General features: G+C 36.5%; 1 protein-coding gene across 2 annotated transcripts in view; it reads right to left on the reverse strand.

Annotated features, from left to right (window-relative positions):
- Positions 1-21,472, reverse strand: part of PROS1 (protein S) — a 99,996-nt gene that overhangs the window by 36,671 nt on the left and 41,853 nt on the right. The window contains exons 5-9 of one of the 2 annotated variants that reach the window (XM_072621665.1): positions 14,073-14,195; positions 13,822-13,953; positions 10,932-11,057; positions 7,342-7,463; positions 3,456-3,574 (exon numbers count right to left, since the gene is read on the reverse strand). In XM_072621665.1, the coding sequence (XP_072477766.1) occupies positions 3,456-3,574; positions 7,342-7,463; positions 10,932-11,057; positions 13,822-13,953; positions 14,073-14,195 (622 nt within the window). The remainder of the gene's footprint in view (positions 1-3,455; positions 3,575-7,341; positions 7,464-10,931; positions 11,058-13,821; positions 13,954-14,072; positions 14,196-21,472) is intronic. The other variant, XM_072621666.1, reaches the window with a different exon arrangement.

Below are 21,472 nucleotides of genomic sequence, written 5' to 3' on the forward strand. Positions count from 1 at the left end.
GGGGTGGAAATGCAAGAAAAGCAGCAGAAAAAGCTTCATGGAAGAGACATCTGAGCTGATCCTTGAAAGAAGATAGGGATTCTGAAAATAATGTCTGAGGAAGAAATGTGTTTCAGACTTGGGAGAGAGCTTGTGTAAATGCAGAGAAAGGAAATGGAATGTATGGTTTGAAAAACAGTCAACAGTCCAGTCTGGTTGGAATGAGTTGGGTGAGGACGAGTGAAGAAAAATGGGGGGGGGGGGGGGAGAGAGAGAGAGAGAGAGAGAGAGAGAAGTAGAAAGACAAAGTCAGAGATGACAGAAAGAAACAGAAATAAAGAGACACAGAGAGAGGCAAAAACAGATAGAGAAAGACGGAGACAGAATAGGACAGAGAGAAACAGAAAGATAGGAGATAGAGAAGAGGAATGGCAAAGACAAATTTGTGATTAGATGTTTTACAGTTTGATAAAAATGTCCAGATTTTATAGGCTTATATTTACACCTATATACATAAGTACATATCATCTTCTCCACCACCACCACCACCACCGGGAGGGTTCTTGGGCATCAAAACTCAGCATGTCTAAAACAGAACTCATTTTTTTTTCCTAAGTCCTCTCTACTTCTGAATTTCTTAATTACTGTCAAGGGTACCACCATTCTCATAGTCACCCAGGCTCATAAACTATGTGTCATCCTCTACTTCTTACTCTCAATTATCCCTTGTAGCCAATATTTCCATTTCTACCTTCACAGCATCATGTGTCCATGTCACCTTCTATCAAATTATACACAGCTATAACCCGGGCAGCTAGGTGGTGCAGTAGATAGAGCACCAGTGCAGGTGTCAGGAGGACCTGAGTTCAAATCTCACCTCAGACACTTGACACTCACTAGCTATATGACCTTGGGCAAATCACTTAACCCCAATTTCCTCAACCTGGGTCATCTCCAGTCATCCTGATGAATATCTGGTCACTGGATTCAGATGGCTCTGGAGGAGAAGTGAGGCTGGTGACCTGCACAGCCCTCCCTCACTCAAAACAAAGTCAAGTGCAAGCCATGTCATCATTTCCCTGATGGCATGGTCCTCCTTGGCAAAGAAGTACAAACACACAGCTATAACCTAAGTTTAGGCCTTCATCCTCTCTCACCTAGGCCTTTCAAATGCTCTCCTGGCCATAAGTCTCTCATCACTTCAATTCATGCTCAACTTAACAGCCAAGGTGATTTTCCTAAAGTGTAGGTGTGAACATGTCATTCCCCTGCTCAGAGAACTCCCTATTACCTTCATGATCAAAGAGAAATTCCTTTTTTTTTTTTTTTTAACATTTAAGGCTCTTCCTCATTGAGCACTTCCTAACCTTTCTAGTCTTGTTCCTCTCCAAAATGCAGTGACACTGCTTTACTTGCACATTACTTACTCCCATCTCTGTACCTGTGCACTGACTATCCCCCCTGTGTGGAATGAACTATTGCTCCCTGGCTTCCCTGGCTTCTTTCACAGCTTAGCTCCAATCTTCCCTTCTGAGACACCTTCATATACTTCATATGTGCACGTATTTCACTAGATGACTATTACAGGTAGCATTTTCATAGCCTCCCACTTGTCAGGTACTACATTAGTGGTCTGCAGATCTTGTTTGATTCTTAAAACAACCCGGGGACGTAGGTGCTACTAACTCCATTTTACAGTTGAGGAAATGGAGACAAAGTGAGGTTAGGTCACAAAACTGATAAGTATCTTTTGATCCCAGGCCTAGCACTGTATCCACTGCACCACCTAGCTTCTTACAAAAACAAGCATGTATGAAGCACCTGTTATGTGCTAGGCATTGTACAAATTTTACATTATAACATTTTACAAATGTTTTCTCATTTAATACTCACAAAATCCTGAAAGGTAAGTGCTGTTATTACCTTCATTTTACAGGTGAGGAAACTGAGGTAGGCTGAGGGTAAATGATTCACTCGGGGTCACACATATTACTAGTAAAGATCTGAGGTCAAGTTTGAACTCAGACCTTCTTGACTCCAGATAATTACATATTGTCCCTCCCATTAGAATGTATACTCCTTGAGGTTTTAATTGTTTTTATTTTGCCTTTCCTTGTCTCCATAACACTTAACACAGTGTCTAGCACATAGTAAGTACACTTGCTGACCTGATGTGACATGAAATGCGGAGGCACTCAGGAAGATTCAGTAACACATGCAAAGTCAGAACAATTCCTGTCAAGTTGCTCTTAAGTTCTGAGGCAAGGAAGCTTCCAAAGGCAGTTCCAAAGAGGGACTGAGGCTTAAGTTCTACTTTTTCTGGAGATGAAAGGAGGAGAAGGTGTTGGGACAGGGGCCTTAGGGGGCATCAGCGCCCAGTTCCCTGAGTACTCAATGGTACTAGAGAGCTGATGTGATGGTCCTTTACTAGATGAGAAGATGATATTGTAGGTGCAGCCTACATCATGGCAGGAAGTTCTGGGGCAGTGGGGTACAAGACCAAGAAGTCTCTAAAGCTCATCCAGGACAGTCATGACAGTTCTGCTGCCTAGCTTTGCCCACCGCATGTTGCTTCAGGCAATGAGATTTTTATAACTTTGAAGACACCGAGACAACTGATCTAGAATTATAACTTAGAAATAAGAGCAACCATTTCCTGAAAATATCAATAAACACTGAGAATTGACAGAGTATTGAAACAGTTGATGTAAATAATTTAGTGTTTCTCTTTGAAATAACATTGTTTTAGGTTCATATACTCAGGAAATAATTGGAAGGAAAGAAACAAGCATTTATTAAGCACCTGCTACATGTAAGACGCCGGGCTGAGTGTGCTGATACCTGTTATGACCCTGGGAGTTAGGCGCTATCATTATATCCATTTTACATTTGGAGAAACTGAGCAAACAGTGGTTAAGTAACTTGTTCAGAGTTACACAGCCAATATGTGTTTGAGACTAGATTTTAACTCAAATCTTGCCGACTCCAAGCCCAGCACTCTATCCTCTGTGCCACATAACTGCTATTTTTGAACACTATTCTCCCAGTTTGACTAACTCAAAGATAATTCATATCTCCTTACTAACATGGTATGATAAAGAATGACACTTCAGAGCAGCAATGCAAACTACTTTGAAAAATTTCCCAGGTAAAGCTACGTTTATGCAATGGGAAACTACCAGAAAAGGAGAGGAAGTAGACAGTAACTAATAATTAGTAACTTACTAGTAACTAGTAAGTAAGAAACTAAAGTAGATATGGGAAGGCGAGGTCAAAGTTATCTTAAAAGTCATAACTAGTTTTTGAATTTTTAATTACATGAATGCATCACAGAATTGATTTAATTCTCCCTTTTACAAGACTTTTTTCTAATTGATTTGGCAATTTGTGCAAACCAATGTTTCTTCATCCAACATTTCCCTCTTCCTTCCTTGTTTTCTAACCTCTAGAAATGAATAACTGAATCAGTTGCTCACCTGGTGATCTCTGGCAAACGAAACCTTAAGTACAAAACAGGGATCCCTACAAACTGTTCTGCCAGATAGAGTAATTCATAATTTTTTTCAAGTTTCAGAGGAAGACACAATGGAATAACCTGGAAAAATACAGAGAAAAAAAGCATATGTTAGAATCTCCATGGATATGTAATGCTGCACAACTTTGTGCTAGTCCACAGTGGGTTTTTTTGTTTGTTTGTTTGGTTTGGTTTGGTTTTTGACAAGCATATTTTGTATGATATACTTAAGCTGAGATTCCCCTTGGCAGTCATAAAGTAATAGCATCCATACCCATGTATGTCTCATCACCCAATTGCCCTACATACCATACTTTTGCAAAGTATTTCTTAATAGTTGCAACCTCTGATTTGGCCAGATATATTTCCTTTTCATTTCTCAATTCCCAATTAAACCTGCCTCCAGCATTTCTTCCCCCACTCTTGCCACTGCCTTAACTCCAGGAAATATCTATTACATTCTCATCATTTTTATTTAAAACACACTTTTCATCTGTCTATCTCAAAGAGTTTTAAAAGTCAACTGTCTCATGCCATTTCAGCAAAGTAGATAAGAATGCAAAAGTATTTTAAGAAGTAGAGAACATAAGGGTAACAAAGGTCACATGGTGAACAAAGAACTAAGACGAACAAGTCATGAGTGGACTCTGGAATGAATGTTTTATTTCATAATATCTGTCACATCACAGAGCAGACTCATCTCTGAAACTTATTTTGAACTCAATTGCTCTTATCTTCCTAACTTTATTTGGTGAAATGAAGGGAGTCGTGACTTTCTTTAATATTTCTTTAATATTTAACAAAATATTTAACAAATATTTTATTTGTAATATTTAACAAAAGGCATCAGATTTGTAGAAGTAGACACAGTATTTGATTTTAGGATTTCAACCAACATTGGAGTTTTGATTTATAAAATTCTTAATATCAGTAGGAGGCATTACACGAGTGATCCACTCAAAATCTTCACCTGAGGTGGTTCAGAAATAAAATTATTGAAATGTTTTGTTAGCTATTTGAGTCAATAGAGATTTAGTTTGTTTATATTTGTATAATATATGTAAAAATGCCCAGGGCTATCTCCAATTTATCCCACATCTATTTGTTTCATAGTTATTTGTACATTGTTTCCCCCAATAGACTGTGAGCGCATTGGGAACAAAAGCTATTTTTTGCTTTTCTTTATACCCTCATCACTTAGCACTGTGCCAGGCACATAGCAGGCACTTAATAAATTTTGACTGACTAAAAAACACAAAATTCAGTCAAAGACAGACATGTATAAGAAAACTATTTGGGATGCATGCATATTGGACTTGGTGTTCTACTTGGGTCTAGTTACAAAGATGAATTAAAGAAGTGACAACTCCTTTGCCACTAGGAACTAACATTCTAAAGTAGTCACCATGTTAGCAGCCCATAATAAAGCAGAATAGTAAGAAGAGATTACAAAACCAAATAGACACATCATTCCTCTGGTATGTTTGCTAAATGTAAAATAAACAATCAAATTCAAATGAAGAAAAGGATTCCAATCAAATTTCTGAATGCAGGATCTAAAATTCCAATAAAATCAAATTAGATAGAATATGTAAAGAACTTTGCAAACCTCGTAACATCGTATGTTTGTTAGCTCTTTATTATTTGAAATTTGTAGGAACATGCCAGTAGTAAAATATATTCTCTTCCTGAACCAACCAACATAATAATAGAAAAAAACCTATTGATGACACATGCAGGTTTTATATTAGTAAAAACAAAACTTGGAAGCCAAGACATATGATTTCATCCACATAGGGGATTTCTTGTGTATAAACTTTGCTTTTCAGTGATATATATCTACAACTCATCTGCAACTTTACAGTCTTAGAAGTTTGCTTATTAGACACAATGAGTCAAATGACTGCCAACTGTTATATAACTACTTAGGATGTAACAATTCAGGATTAAACTCAACTAAATTGTACAGTAGTTAGAGCCCCAGGTCTAGAGACAGGAACTCAGACAATTAACAGCTATGTCACCCAGGCCACCAAACTTCTTGTAGGATCACAGATCATAGTGGCATGGATTTTAGAGCAGGGAGAGGCCTTAGAAGTTATCTAGTCCAACTCCCAGGTCAGGCAACAGAGGACCAGGGAGGATAAGTGTCCAGTCTATAACTATACGGATAGTGACAGAGCCTACTTTCAAACCCAAGTCCTTTTGATGGGGTTCAGACTCTGGGAACTTCCTTGAGCTCCCCTGGAATCTCCTCACTTAACCTGGCTTTTCATACTCAAATTGAGCTCTCCTGGTATCTCCTCACAGAATCTGGCCTTTCATACTCAAATCTGTGACCATTGTCTGTTATCTCTTGATTGCCCTACCTGCTTCCCACCTAGGCACCCCCTAGTCTGATGTTTGTTGATTACCTCCAGCTGTTTCCAGCCTTTGATCCTCCTTGGAGTCCCTTCCTGAACTTCTTCTCCCATCCCTCTAGATGACCAGGCCCTCCCACCCCCACCCCCCATCCCTCCTATACTCTTTTCTGTATGTAAGGTCCATCTTGCCTCCATGAAGGCGCTCAGATGCAATCCAGTTCAGACTCTGTCTAGCTGGGATTCTATCTGGCCCGCTTGAATACAAGCGTTACAAATGCTTAGGCTCCTTAAGAGGCAACCCAATTAGGGAAACCTTTAATGAACTTTGTTTTCTTTGGCTTTAAGAAGGCTTGAGTTGAATTCATTCGAGCACGACCTGGACTGTCGGTATCTTGGGGTCCCCGATCACCCCTGAACCTCATCACTTTGATCTCAAATCCACCAGTCTTTCCACTGTTTCCCACAAGAATTGCACTGAGATCTTGCTTTTCAAGCTAGCTCTCCACAATTTGCTACATTACCTGAAGGCCATATATATGTATAAAAATGCTAATTATAAAAAAATTTCAAGTCAACATATTGCCAAATTTCATCTTCACTTGAGTGTAAGGAAATACTTTATTTTAATTAAGATTTGTGTTATTCTACAGGTGTTAAAATAGTGTTTTTAAACACATGCTATTATGTCCTTTACTAAAAGAAAAAAAATCTACCCCTAAAGGAGATAGTTTGACCCATAAGCCTCCTGAATCTCGTCTCACTAGCTAAAAAGTAAAGAATGCATGCAGTATGGAATGAATGAGTCTGTTCAAATTCAGATAAAGGATACCAGTCACTGGAAGATGCTTTCACTGAAGTCTCTTCATGGATGTTTGTGTCTCTCACAAAAAAATAGGACCTTTAAATCTTTCTGGTTCCCATAGAGATTTTGCTGAGTTGCAGTTTCTCCTGATTTTCTACCAATGACTATGGAGAAAGCATTCCGTACTACCCTTGGGGAAGCTCTTATGTTGCGGTGGCTTAGGGTAAAGTCTCTTGACGTAGAGACTGACATAGAAAACAGGCCATGATTAAGAGCCAGTTTTGGTGCACAGCTGTCCTAATGGGCATCTCACCACTTTCCTGACATGTCCTTGCTGTCCAGGAAGGAAAAAAAAAACATTTGTTAAGCACCTATACTATATTCCAGGGACTGAGCTAAGCACTTTACCAAGATTATCTCATCTGATCCTCACAACAATCCTGGGAAGTAGGTACTGTTATTAACTCAGTTTTACAAAGGAAGAAACCAAGATAGACAAAGGTGAAGTAACTAGCCCAGGGTCACACCAGTAGTAAGTGTCTGAGGCCACATTTGAATTCACATCTTCCTGCCTCCAGGCACTAGCACTCAGTCTATTACACCACCTAGCAGAGAAAGAACTTCTAGGAAGAAATTTGGCCACTTCAGAGAGATGGGTGGATTTAGCATTTGGTGATTTTTACCTCACAATTCTTCTGATCTGGAGAAAGCCTGAATCCTTTCTTCCCATCACAATAGCATGAATATCCCCCAGGGTGATTGACACAAAGTTGAGCGCATATGCCTTCTGCACATTCATCCACATCTGAGGTCAAAGAGAACATATATTTAAGAACTCAGTGTTCAGTTCAGAGCTTTAATACTGGAAATAAATGACAGTATTTCTCCAATGAAACAAATACTTCCATCAGATCTTCATCATGAGGATAAATGTTTTAATGTTTAGCTCTGGAAATTAGAATGATTTATAACAATATATTTCCCTCTTGTTTATTCATTTCAAATAAAGATTTAGGGCCTAAGTAAGTACATGTAAGGACTGCTCCATAATTCTAACACTTGTCTCACTTTTCCATGAAAAAATTGAAGGAGGGAAAACAGAATAGATGTGTAGGGGTGTGTAGGAATATTAGGAGTACTAAACTTACAGAGATGTCTCCCAATTTTGTGGTAAGAGGACAAGAGAAATAACACTTATTAAAACTAAATGTTAATGGGCTCTGTTGAAATCATAAGATGAGACATTTTTATGGGATTATTCATTAATAGTTAAGATAAATTAAAAACAAAGCTATGTTGGTAAATACTGAGTCTTCAAAATTTTTAAATGAATATTAGACTTTAAATATAATATCAAATGCAAAAACAAAGAATTCAAGATAAAGTACTTCTCTCTCTCTCATTCTCAACCTCATTTCTTTCTCCCCTTCACTGCAGGACTGCAGAGAATCAATATTAATTTTTTTTTTAGTTTTTTTAATTAAATAATTTATTTTTTAATTTTCAAAATTCACTTTTAGGAGATTTTGAGTTCTAAATTTCCCCCCCTCCCTCCACTCCCTCTTCCCAAGATGGCATGCAATCTGATATAGGCTATCTATGTACCATCATACTAAACATATTGCCACATTAGTCATGTTGTGAAAGAAGACTAGAACGAAAGGGAAAAACCATGAGAGAGAAAATAGTATGCCTTCATCTGCATTCAGCCTCTATAGTTCTTTCTCTGGATGTGAATAGCATTTTCCCTCATGAGTCTTAGATCATTGCACTGATGAGAAGAGCTAAGTCTATCAAAGTTGGTCGTCGCACAATGTTGTTGCTGTGTACAATGCTCTCCTGGTTCTGTTCACTTCATTCAGCATCAGTTCATGTGAACCTTCACAGGTTTTTCTGAAATCTGTCTGCTCATCATTTCTTACAACACAATAGTATTCCATCACAATCATATACCACAACTTGTTCAGACATTCCCCAATTGATGGGCATTCCCTCAATTTCCAAGTCTTGGCCACCACAAAAAGAGCTGCTATAAGCATTTTTGTACATGTGGATCCTTTTCCTGTTTTTATGCTCTCTTTGGGATACAGACCTAGTAGTGGTAATTCTGGATCAAAGGATATGCAGTTTGATTGCCCTTTGGACATAGTTCCAAATTGCTCTCTAGAATGGTTGGATCCATTTACAACTTCACTAATGATGCATTAGTGTTCCAATTTTCCCACATCTTCTCCAACATTTATCATTCTCCTGTTTTGTCATGTTAGCCAATCTGATAGGTGTGATGTAGTACCTCAGAGTTATTTTAATTTTCATTTCTCTAATCAATAGTGATTTACAGCATTTTTTTTTTCATATGACTATAGGTAGCTTTAATTTCTGCTTCTGAAAACTGCCTGTTCAAATCCTTTGACCATATAGCAAGTAGGGAATAACTTAATACTAATATTTTTTATTCACACAATATGCATCACAGGCTAACTGATCTCTGGAACACTAAATCATTGACTGTTGCCAATACTAAGGAACACACCTGTACTCCTCTCCCTGACACTGCCTATAAGCAATCTGTAAAAGTAAAGGAACCCAGACTTCTTGACGAGTAATTTACAAACTAGCTCTCATTCTTCAGACAAGAACGTGTTATCTGAAGAAAGATTGTTTTAAAAGTCAGGTAAGACTTTAGAACAGAGCACTGCAACTTTGTAGAGCCTGGTTATTTAGGTGTCTTACCTGAATATTTTTATGAGAATCTCATTAAATCAGATGTGTTATGAGCTGTTGAATGTCTAGATACATCATATGCCAAAGGACTTAGTGATATGCTGTTACAAGACTGATGACTACTACAATCTAGGTCGTACCTTCAGAGCCCTCTTTTATTTTCCCAGGTATCTGTTGCCAAAAGTCAAAGTAGCCTGATAACCAGATGTCTCAGGACACTGATACATAAAATTTTAATCGGAAAAACACCTTGCTTGCCTAAAATTCCACAGATACTTTCAAGATATTTTTAAGGTTCATGATAGTATTAATATAGTGAGTTTTCAATGTTACTGGTGGGGAGTGAGGCTACCTGACTTCTTTTATATTGTTTTCAAGTTGATTTCCATGGCAACTAAAAGGAATCATAAGGACTTAAAGAAAGTCCTTCTTTGCAGTTCCACCTATTGTTCATGCAGTTTTGCTAAAAAGAGTCCGCAGGATGATCTGAAAGGGATCCAGACGTGTGACCCAGAGATATGATAATACTTAAAAAGGAACTTCACATCACAACTAAAACAAGAGTTTAAATTGGAAGTCAATGAGCCACATATGAGGAAAAGGAATTCAAAAGCCAGACTCAAACATGTCAAAGGGCTTCTCTTAGTTGACTGGGTACAGATAAGTAGGATTTGCATCTCCAAACAGCTAAAGATTGATTCTGGACCACCTAGCTAAAGAGTTGGCAGACCTTTCCCACTATGGGGAAGAAATCATACAACAGCTGAAGATAATCTGGTGCCAGCAGAGAATAATACATTGGAGATACCCAGTAGAGGCATTAAAATAACATCACCAGCTCTGCAGCACTAGAGTTGTGAGTTGTCCCAGCCACACATGTTCCTTGGCCTTAAGTATTCCATATACATACATGCATATATCTCTACACACACACACAGTGGATATATATGTACATATAATAGTATACATACTATATATATGTGCACATATGTATATATGCACATATACACACATACATACATATATATACACACACACACATACACATACATATATAATTTTAGGTTTTCTGGGCACTCATATTCCCTGTGTGAGTCCTCACCAGTGGTATGGTAGATTGTGAAAGAGTGTGGTTTTGTGTCTTCGTGTATCTCATCATTTATTTTGACATGATGTTTCATTAAATGTTTATTTGGTTTGAACTACTGTGTCCCATTCTTGACTTGGTAAAATTAAAGACACTGATAGGGACTCAAGGTAAAGACATGATTTGAGCAGATCCTGATCCACAAAATGCCTTGGACCTGAAGTAGCTTTCTGGATACTTATTAGTATTAGGGAGAACAGCTGAATGTGACATAAGACTGTGCCAAACATTTTGCTGTGCTGTGCTAATGTTCCACATCTAGTACTTGAAATGGGGCATGTTATTTTATTTAAAAAAAAAGATTTTGTTCTAATGACACTCCCAACAGAATTCAGCCTGTATCCTCATTCAATAGGTAATCATTAGGAAAACTATCACTAAAACACACCCTTACAACTTTACCTTCACATTCCATTGACATGGGGTTATATCTGTAGCCTTTGGGACATTCACATTCAAAGTCCCCTGGAGTGTTCTTGCACAGGGCTGTCCCACAGACTTTTGATAACAAAGCACATTCATTCACATCTGGAAATGAGACCAAAATCTACATATTATAAACAAAACTCATGCCAGAAGATGCCAGTGAACTAAATAAATCAATCTGCATTTATGATCTGCCCTTCCTGACTCTACTATGAATTTAAGCAATGGGAAAAAAATATTCAGGGCTAAAGGTAATTTTTTATGTCATTAAAAATTACCTAGCTATGATGACCATTTTTTTTCTTCTTCCTTGATTTAGCACAGACATAGACAAAGGTTTTAAATCACATTCCTACTGCCTTTACATAATTAAAGAAAAGAAAAATAAGTGTTTTTCCCTGCTCCCTTTTCTAATAAGAGACAAAAATGTGAATTGGTCTGAAAGGAGAGAACCAAAGAGGTTCCAGACACTGTTTGCTCTCCAAACACAGATTTTTAAATGAAAACTTGTCAATAATACAAAACAGTAAGAAAAATTAATCATATGGTTTATCAGTTTTATATGCATGAACATATTGTTCCTCTGTTCCGGTTAGCCTGTGTTCATTGCTCCATGGAATTAGGATATGCGTGGACAAAATGAATTACCACTGAGATTAAGAGTATTGCTTTAAGTTGTCACAACTTGCAATTTATTCAATATCAATTACCATTTAAACTTCTAGAAATTTTAGGATTATTCATTGTATGATGTGATAGGTACGGCAAGATATAACAGCTAGTTGCTGGATAATGAGATATGAGGAAAACCAGACAAATGCCTATGAAATTAGAGATAGTAAAGAGAGTAAGTGAATTTTTCTCATCTGCACTACATGAAGAAAAAATGTAAACCGTCACAGGAAAAAGATTATCCTTTCTCTTCTGAAAAAGGTATAATGCTTAACCTTGTCCAGAGTACAGAGAATAAAAGATATAGCTAAAACTTCAGACATTTCTCTTTCTAAAGTATTATGAACAAATGTTAGAAGTGATATTCCCCAAGTAACAAAATGAATCAAATTTATAATTTTTCTGGATTAATTCTAAAAATAGAAAATGACTGTGACTAGGTTAGGCAAGTAACACATCTAGCATGGTAATCCATTTCTAATGGTGGTCTCAAAAGAAGTTTAATGAAAATTAAAAGGAATTTTTAGAACAGCAAAATTCTGGTATTTGACATACTTTCATTGTATCCACTTTTATAGTTGTATATAGTTATATATACATATATACATACATGCATACATATGTGTTTATATCCCTGTATGATTTTTGTCATTATCCACAATAACTTAGAACAGTGATGTGAATAATCCAAAACAACAAATTATTCAAAAATAAATTCTATTTGACTTTGGAAAGCAGTCAGAAACATGACCCAATACACTTGCATATGTGTATACTCATATATGCTTATCTCCCTGTTCCCATCCTCAACCTCCTTCTGATTCAGCTCTACTAATTTGGGACCATGAAGGAGAAGAGGTTACAAATAATCCACCACAATGGATAATTCACTTATAGATAATCCAAAACTGACCCTATAACCATTATCAGATAATCAGTGAGTCAGTCACCAAGGACATATCAAGAACATATTAAGCACATGTGAGACATGCAGCCAGGTTCTTTTGTGATATTGTTATTCACTATCCCCCATCCACCTATTAAGGGAATTTCTATTTTCCTTCTCATAGAAGACACTTGAAGCTTCATTCAGTTCATTGGGATGGAATTCTTTATTCCATCTCCTTCACTGAGGGCATTCTGTGGTCCTATAATCTGAGATGAACAGGAAGAAATTGGAAAAAAAATCAGTTAACCTTTTTTACGATTAATCCATGAATATGATCAAAAAATTAAACAGTAAATCTTACTATATTATTTGTTGAACCCTTTCTTTCAACCATTGTATAAATAAAATAAAAGAAAACTAAATGAACTGTTACTGGTTGTTGCAGACACAGATGAACCTGAGACAATCAGTTTCCTTCCTCTCCCAAATGAGCTTCTAAAGACTCAATAACGATGGATAAAAAGGGGTTAGGCAATTTTTAATCTTTCTCAAAGGGAAGAAATCATGAGGTTGGAGGGAGAAGAAACACTATAGAAGAGATGAAGAGAAAAAAGGCTACCTTAGAATTTAAAAGAAAAAAAGAAGAAGAAACAAATATAGAAGATAAAATAGTTAAAGGAACTGGCATCATTTATTTCGCCTGGGGATCAAACCTTCAAGTACTTATGTAAGAACGTTACCAAATGATCACAGGATCACAGAATTTTCAAATACAGCAGGTCTTAGAGATCATCTAATTTTACAGATGAGGAAACAGAGGCCCAGAGAAGTTACGTAACTGGCCCAAGTCACACAGGAGCAGAGTCAAGAACAGAATGCAAGCTCCTGACTTCTAATCAGACAATCAACAAATATTTATTAAGCTACTATTGTATCTGTCTGGCACTGTGTTGGTGCTAGGGATGCAAAACCAAAAAGGTAATAGTTCCTTCCCTCAAAGAACAGTCATGATCAACTCTCTTGTGAAAGCAGAGCAATGGGAAATTCACTTGGGCGACATCTCAAAGGATTTAGCTCAGGCATCAGAGAGAAAAATTCTAAAGGATGGTTGTTAAATGGGTGGGGTTATTTAGGATGATTATGAATATTTTGTCTAGGTATAGATCTTATGTAATCGAATGATGAAATGATGCTGTCAGATTATACTCTAGCAACAGCCTTTTTTTAGGGACATCACGCGGGGACAATGTGAACCCTAATTTGGATTCCACACAGAAAACATCTCTTATTCCTAGTGAGCCTTACCTCTACAATCCTTTTTATCAGAAAGTAAATAGAAGCCACTCTCACAAGAACAGCGGTAGGTTCCAGGTAAATTTGTACAGATTTGACTACAACCTCCCTTTATATAAGAGGGATCTTCACATTCATTGATATCTAAAAGAGAGGGGGGAAAGTATTAAAAAGAAAACCCATGATTCTGGAAATCTTTTTCCCCTTTTAAAGCTTTTCCAAATGCTCAATTCCTGTCATCTTGGGGTGTAGAATAAACATACCTTCTTCACACCTTGTTCCTTGCCATCCTGGTTTACAAACACAAGTAAATTGGGCTTGACCATCTATGCAGCGTTCATAGCCAACTTCATTACAGGGCAGAGGACTGCACTGGTTTGGGATTGCTAAGAGAAACAGACAATTTTGCAAATTAGCGAAAACAATGACACAGTCTCCAAGAAACATTATGAAAGCCTATACAAATGTAACAAATTCTTTCCATCTTTTGGGGGCAGTTTCATAGAAATTTTTTTTCATAATGTGTATTAGACAAATTCTAAAGAATTTAGACTGATAAGCTGGAAGAGACCTGAGTCCAAAACTCACCTTCCTCTTTTAGAATAGACATAATATATATAATTGTATTCATTTTATACCTATGCACGTGTATTAATAAGAATATATCCACACAATTCAAAAATGATTGCAGATAATTATTATGTACAACTATTTTTTTTCTGGGAGGGAGGTTATTTTAAACATTTATTTCCTTTTAAGGAAGGTTTTCTTCATGTTCATCATGACCGCTCCCTTTGTCATTTTTGTTGTCTTTCATTTCTTCCAGTCTTAATGTACTATTTTGTTATGATCCGCTGCATTTGGAGGTTAGTATTTTGTGAAGCTTTGGATGTTTAATTCAGGAATAATTGTTCCAACACAAATAAAATCCAGTTAGCAGGTCTACCAAAAGTTTCCTTTTTCCTGATGAGAAGGACTGGACAACAAAAACCAGATGACTAAAAGGGTGATTATAGCATGTGTTCATGTTTTATACAAACCATATTTGGAGGAGGAAGAGAATATTTGGAATAATATGGTAGTTTGACTTATTGCAATTATTTATTTTATTTATTAGAAATATAAGAAGAGGATAGTAAATTTGTTAGTTGCTCTTTCTTCTTGGAACTGGCATTTAAAGCCAAATACATAGGGATTCCAGGGGCAAAATGGGAGTTTTCATAGATTCAAGTACTTTATCTGTGATTGATCATATTTGTGTTCCACAGAGTCTAAAAGCTGAGTCTGCCTTTCATTTTCCTTTTGTCTTCTGGGTCTTGCCAAAGAAAGCTGCTCCTCCCTATTTCTAAACTACTAAGCAATGGAGAACAATTGATTCCTCTTATGTAAGCAATACCAGGACCCAGATGCAGAGAACCATCACCCATACACAACTAGAACACAATCAACAAATAAGTATGGCCCAGGCTTTGATAAAGACCTTCAAGGAGAGGTTATCACTAATTCTTAGGACAAGCCATCTTACTTTTAGACAGTTCTAATAGTTCGAAAGCTTTTCCCGACATCAAGCATAAATTGGTCTCTTTTCAACCTCTACCCATTCTGTTCTCTGTAGTCAAACAGAAAAAGCCTAATCCCTTCCCCAATCCTTACCAAATACCTGAATATGGTAATCATGTTCTCCTTGAGTCTTTTATTTCCCTACAGGTTAAATATGCCCAGTTCTTTCAAGTGACCTCCATTTAACTCTCAGCTAACTTCAGCTAACTTCATTTTTCATCAGTAGTTCTGCTTGGTTTGGACTCCTTGGAACACCATCCTCTTTCTCCATGGGAGAGTGTTTTTACGCCGTTCCCTCACTCCCTGCCTTTGCAGCTTTCTTGTGCATTTCTTCCCCCATTAGATTGTAAGCTCCTTTAAGAACAGAGATTATCTATTTCTTAGTACACATAGTAGGCATTTAAAAATGTTTGCCAAATTGAAATGAATCTATGTGCACTCAAGGCCCTTGAATATCCTGCTGCCCTTCTCACTCTCCTGCTGATTTTGAACTTCTTAATCATGGCACTCTCAATTTAACACAACACTCCAGATGACAGTCTAATAACAATGGTACTATGATCATTCTACTGTATGTATGTAAGAGTGTGTGTGTTTGTGTGTGTGTGTGTGTGTAAAATACTAATTAGAATTAAGATGTATTGTTCCTTGAAGAATAACACAAATAAATAAACTTAATTAATATAAATAGTTTGGGGGTTTATTTTCTGATTCAACGAGTGACTGATCTCAGGATTAAAAACCCATTCTAGAAAGTAAAATCCCATGAAATTCATATAATTCCTTATATTGTGCAGAGCTCAAAGCATGTTTGTAAAGTAAGCTATGCTTCACATGTATAACTGATACCATACTGCTTGCCTTCTCAATGGGTAGGGAAGGAAGAGTAAAAAGGGAGAGAAATTTTTTAAAAAATTAATGCTAAAATACATTTTAAAAAGACTTTAAATACCAAAAATGTAAATTATGAATGTCTTTGCAACCTACCTGCAGCAGGTATTATGAGCAAAATCAATATTATAACAAAATCATCACTCCTTTATTAGTCTTTTTTAAAAAAAAATTTTATTTTTCCTTCAATCACACATAAAAACAATTTTAAATATTTGATTTCTTTTTAAAGTTTTGAGCTCCTAAGTATATCCCTCCTTCCCTCATGTCCCCTGAGACAATAAATAATCTGATATAGGGTATACATGTACAATTATGTAAAACATTTTCATATTAGTCATTTTGTTCAAGAAGACTAAAGGAAAGAAGGAAGGGAAGGAGGGGGGAGGGAGGGAAGGAGGAGCAAGGAAGGAAGGAAGGAAGGAAGGAAGGAAGGAAGGAAGGAAGGAAGGAAGGAAGGAAGGAAGGAAGAAGAAAGACAGTGAAATGTAGTATGCTTCCATCTGTTCAGAAATCAGTTCTTTCTCTTAAGGCATATAACATGAGTCCTGGGACTCCCTCTGATCATTGTATTGCTGAGAATAGCTAAGTCATTCACATTATTCATTGTGCAATGTTGTTGTTACACTGTACAATGTTCTCTTGGTTCAGCTCACTTCACTATGCATCAGTTCATGTAAGTCTTTCTAGGTTTTTCTGAAATCATCCTGCTTGTCATTTCTTATAGCATAATAATATTCCATTATAGCCATATACGACAGCTTGTCTGACCATTCCCTGATTGATGGGCATCCATTTGATTTACAATTCTTAGCCATCACAAAAGAGCTATTTGTACAAATAGCTTCTTTCCCCCTTTAAAAAAACTTCTCTTTGGGATACCAACATAGTAGTGGCATTGTCAAAAGGTATTCATAGTTTGGCTATAGTTCCAAATTGATCTTCAGGGTGGATGAATCAGTTCACAACACCACCAACAGTGCATTAGTGCCCCAGTTTTCCCACATTCCCTGCAACATATATCATTTTCTTTTCTCTCATATTAGTCAATCTCATAGGTGTGAAGTGGTATCTCGAGTTGTTTTAAGTTGCATTTCTCTAATCAACAGTAATTTAGAGCATTTTTTTCATATGACTATAGATAGTTTGGATTTCTTCTTCTGGAAACTGACTGTTCATATTCTTTGGCCACTTGTCAATTGGGGAATGGCTTGTTTTCTTATAAATTTGTCTCATTGCTCTATATATTTGAGAAATGGGTCCTTTCTCAGAGGCACTTGCTACAAAGATCGTTTCCCATCTTTCTGCTTTCCTTCTAATTTGGTTGCATTGGGTTTGTTTGTGTAAAACCTTTTTTAGGGATCTGGAGGTGAGGTGGGGGTGGAGAGAAAACTCAGAAGTCAAGTCACTGGCTGGGAAAATGCCCAGAAAAGGGAAAAAAAATAAGACCATAAAAGGTTACTTTCTTGGTGAACAGATATCTCCTCCCTTCCTTTCAGATGAGGAAGAATAATGCTTACCATCAGGGAAAGACACAGAAGTCAAGGCTTCTGTATCCCAAACAGGCAAAATAAATATTCAATGGGCTCAGGTCATGGAAGAGCTCAAAAGGAATTTTGAAAATTAAGTTAGAGAGGTGGAGGAAAAACTGGGAAGAGAAATGAGAGACATGCAAGAAAAGCATGAAAAGCAGGTCAACACCTTGCTAAAGGAGACCCAAAGAAATGCTGAAGGAAATAATACCTTGAAAAATAGGCTAACTCAATTGGCAAAAGAGGTTCAAAAAGCCAATGAGGAGAAGAATGCTTTCAAAAGCAGAATTAGCTAAATGGAAAAGGAAGTTCAAAAGCTCACTGAAGAAAATAGTTCTTTCAAAATTAGAATGGAACAGATGGAGGCTAATGACTTGATGAGAAACCAAGAAATCACAAAACAAAACCAAAAGAATGAAAAAATGGAAGAGAATGTGAAATATCTCATTGGAAAAACAACTGACCTGGAAAATAGATCCAGGAGAGACAACTTAAAAATTATGGGACTACCTGAAAGCCATGATCAAAAAAAGAGCCTAGACATCATCTTTCATGAAATTATCAAGGAAAACTGCCCTAATATTCTAGTACCAGAGGGCAAAATGAATATTGAAAGAATCCACCAATCACCTCCTGAAAGAGATCCAAAAAGAGAAACTCCTAGGAACACTGTGGCCAAATTCCAGAGTTCCCTGGTCAAGGGGAAAATATTTCAAGCAGCTAGAAAGAAACAATTCAAGTATTGTGGAAATACAATCAGGATAACACAAGATCTAGCAGCTTCTACATTAAAGGATTGAAGGGCCTGGAATATGATATTCCAGAAGTCAAAGGAACTAGGACTAAAACCAAGAATCACCTACCCAGCAAAACTGAATATAATACTTCAGGGGAAAAAATGGTTTTTCAATGAAATAGAGGACTTTCAAGCATTCTTGATGAAAAGACCAGAGCTGAAAAGAAAATTTGACTTTCAAACACAAGAATGAAGAGAACCATGAAAAGGTCAACAGCAAAGAGAAGTCATAAGGGACTTACTAAAGTTGAACTGTTTACATTCCTACATGGAAAGACAATATTTGTAACTCTTGAAACTTTTCAGTATGTGGGTAGTGGGTGGGATTACACACACATACACACACACACACACACACACACACACACACACACACACATAGACAGAGAGCACAGAGTGAATTGAATAGGATGGGATCATATCTTTAAAAAATTAAATTAAGCAGTGAGAGAGAAATATAGTGGGAGGAGAAAGGGAGAAATGGAATGGGGCAAATTATCTTTCATAAAAGAGGCAAGCAAAAGACTTTTTAGTGGAGGAAAAAAGAGGGGAGGTGAGAGAAAAACATAAAGTTTACTCTCATCACATTCCATTAAAGGAAGGAATAAAATGCACACTCATTTTGGTATGAAAACCTATCTTACAATACAGGAAAGTGGGGGAGAAGGGGATAAGCAAGGTGGGGGGGATGATGGAAGGGAAGGCAATGGGAGGAGGGTGCAATTTGAGGTTGACACTCTTGGGGAGAGACAGGATCCAAAGAGAGAATAGAAGCAATGGGGGACAGGGCAGGATGGAGGGAAATATAGTTAGTCTTACATAACACGACTATTATGGAAGCCATCTGCAAAACTATACAGATATGGCCTATATTGAATTGCTTGCCTTCCAAAGGGAATGGGTGGGGAGGGAGGGATGAAGAGAAGTTGGAACTCAAAGTTTTAGGAACTGTTGAGTTCTGTTCTTGCTAGTAAGAAAGAAGAAATACAGGTAAAGGGGTATAGAAAGTTATCTGGCCCTACAGGACAAAAGAGAAGATGGGGACAAGGGAAGGCAGGGATGATAGAAGAGAGGGCAGATTGGTGATGGGGGTAATTAGAATGCTCGGTGTTTTGGGGTGGGGGGAGGGGAGAAATGGGGAGAAAATCTGGAACCCAAAATTTTGTGAAACTGAATGTTAAAAGTTAAATAAATACATTAAAAAAAAAACAAAGAAAAAACCTTTTTAATTTGATATAGTCAAAATTATCTATTTTACATTTTGTATTGCTCTCTATCTCTTGTTTGGTCCTACATATTTCCCTTATCCATAGATATGACAAACAAAAGTATTCCCAGCTGTCCTAATTAGCTTATGTATCATTTTTATGTGTAAATCATATGCCCATTTTGACTTCATCTTGGTATATGATGTGAGTAGTTGCTCTGTACCTACTTTCTGCCATACTATTTTCTCGTTTTCCCAGCAGTTTTTGTCAAAATAATGAGTTTTTGTTCCAAAAGTGTGGATCTTTGGGTTTATCAACCACTAGATTACTATGGTCATTTACTACAATGTACTATGTAACTAATCTGTTCCATTGATCTACCACTCATTTCTTAGCCAATACCAGATTGTTTTGATAATTACTGCTTTACAATACAGTTTGAGATCTGGTACAACTAGACTACCTTCACAAGTTTTTTTTTTTTTTCATTGACTCCCTTAATTTTCTTGACCTTTTGTTATTCTAGATTAATTCTGTTATAACTTTTTCTAGCTATATAAAATTTTTGGCAGTTTTATTAGTATGTCACCGAACAAGTGAATTAATTTAGGTAGCATAGTCATTTTGACTATATTGGCTCAGCCTACCCATGGGCAATTAATATTTTTCTAATTCATTAGATCTAACTTTATTAGTATGAAGTGTTTACTAATTATGTTCATATGTCTTGGCAGGTAGCCACCTAAGTATTTTCTGTTTCTGAAGTTATATTAAATGGAATATCTCTTTGTATCTCTTGCTGCTGGACTTTGTTAGTAATATGCAGATATGCTGATGATTTATGTGAGTTTATTTTGTATCCTGAAGCTCTGCTAAATTTGTTAATTATTTCAACTAGCTTTTTAGTTAATTTTTAAGGATACTCTAAGAGTACCATCATAGCATCTGAAAAGAGTGATAGTTTTGCCTATTCTAATTCTTTCAATTTCTTTTTCTTCTTTTATTGCTATAGTGTAATACTGAATAATAGTGGTGATAATGAACATTCTTGCATCACCCCTAATTGTACTGGAGAGCCTTCTGATTTCCATTACAGATAATGTTTGCTGATGATTTTAGATAGATATTATTTATTTTAAGGAAAGTTCCATTTATTCCTATGTTCTCTAGTGGTTTTAAAAGGAATGCATACTATATTGTGTCAAAAATCTTTTCTCTATCTATTGAGATAATCATATAATTTTTGCATTTGGTTTTTATGTCCTAATACATGACCAGTTTTTTATATGTGCCATGTACTGCTGAGAAAAGGTATATTCCTTTCTATTTCCATTCAGTTTTCTCCAAAGATCTATTTTATGTACATTTTCTAGAATTCTATTCACCTCCTTAACTTTATTTTTTGTTTAGATTTATCGAGTTCTGAGAGAAAAAAAATTGAGGTTCCCCCCTAATATAATTTTATTTTCTATTTCTTCCTGTTACTCACTTATCTTCTCCTTTAAAAATTTAGATGCTAAACCATTTGATATATATGTTTAGTACTGATATTACTTCATTGCCTATGGCACCTTTTAGCAAGGTCGCTTCCTTCCTTATCTCTTTTAATTGGATCGATTTTTGCTTTGAATGAGATCATGATTGCTATCCTCCCTTTACTTTTAACCGTTAATCTA

The sequence above is a fragment of the Notamacropus eugenii genome, chromosome 6 (assembly GCF_028372415.1).
Source record: "Notamacropus eugenii isolate mMacEug1 chromosome 6, mMacEug1.pri_v2, whole genome shotgun sequence".
NCBI lineage: Eukaryota > Metazoa > Chordata > Mammalia > Diprotodontia > Macropodidae > Notamacropus > Notamacropus eugenii.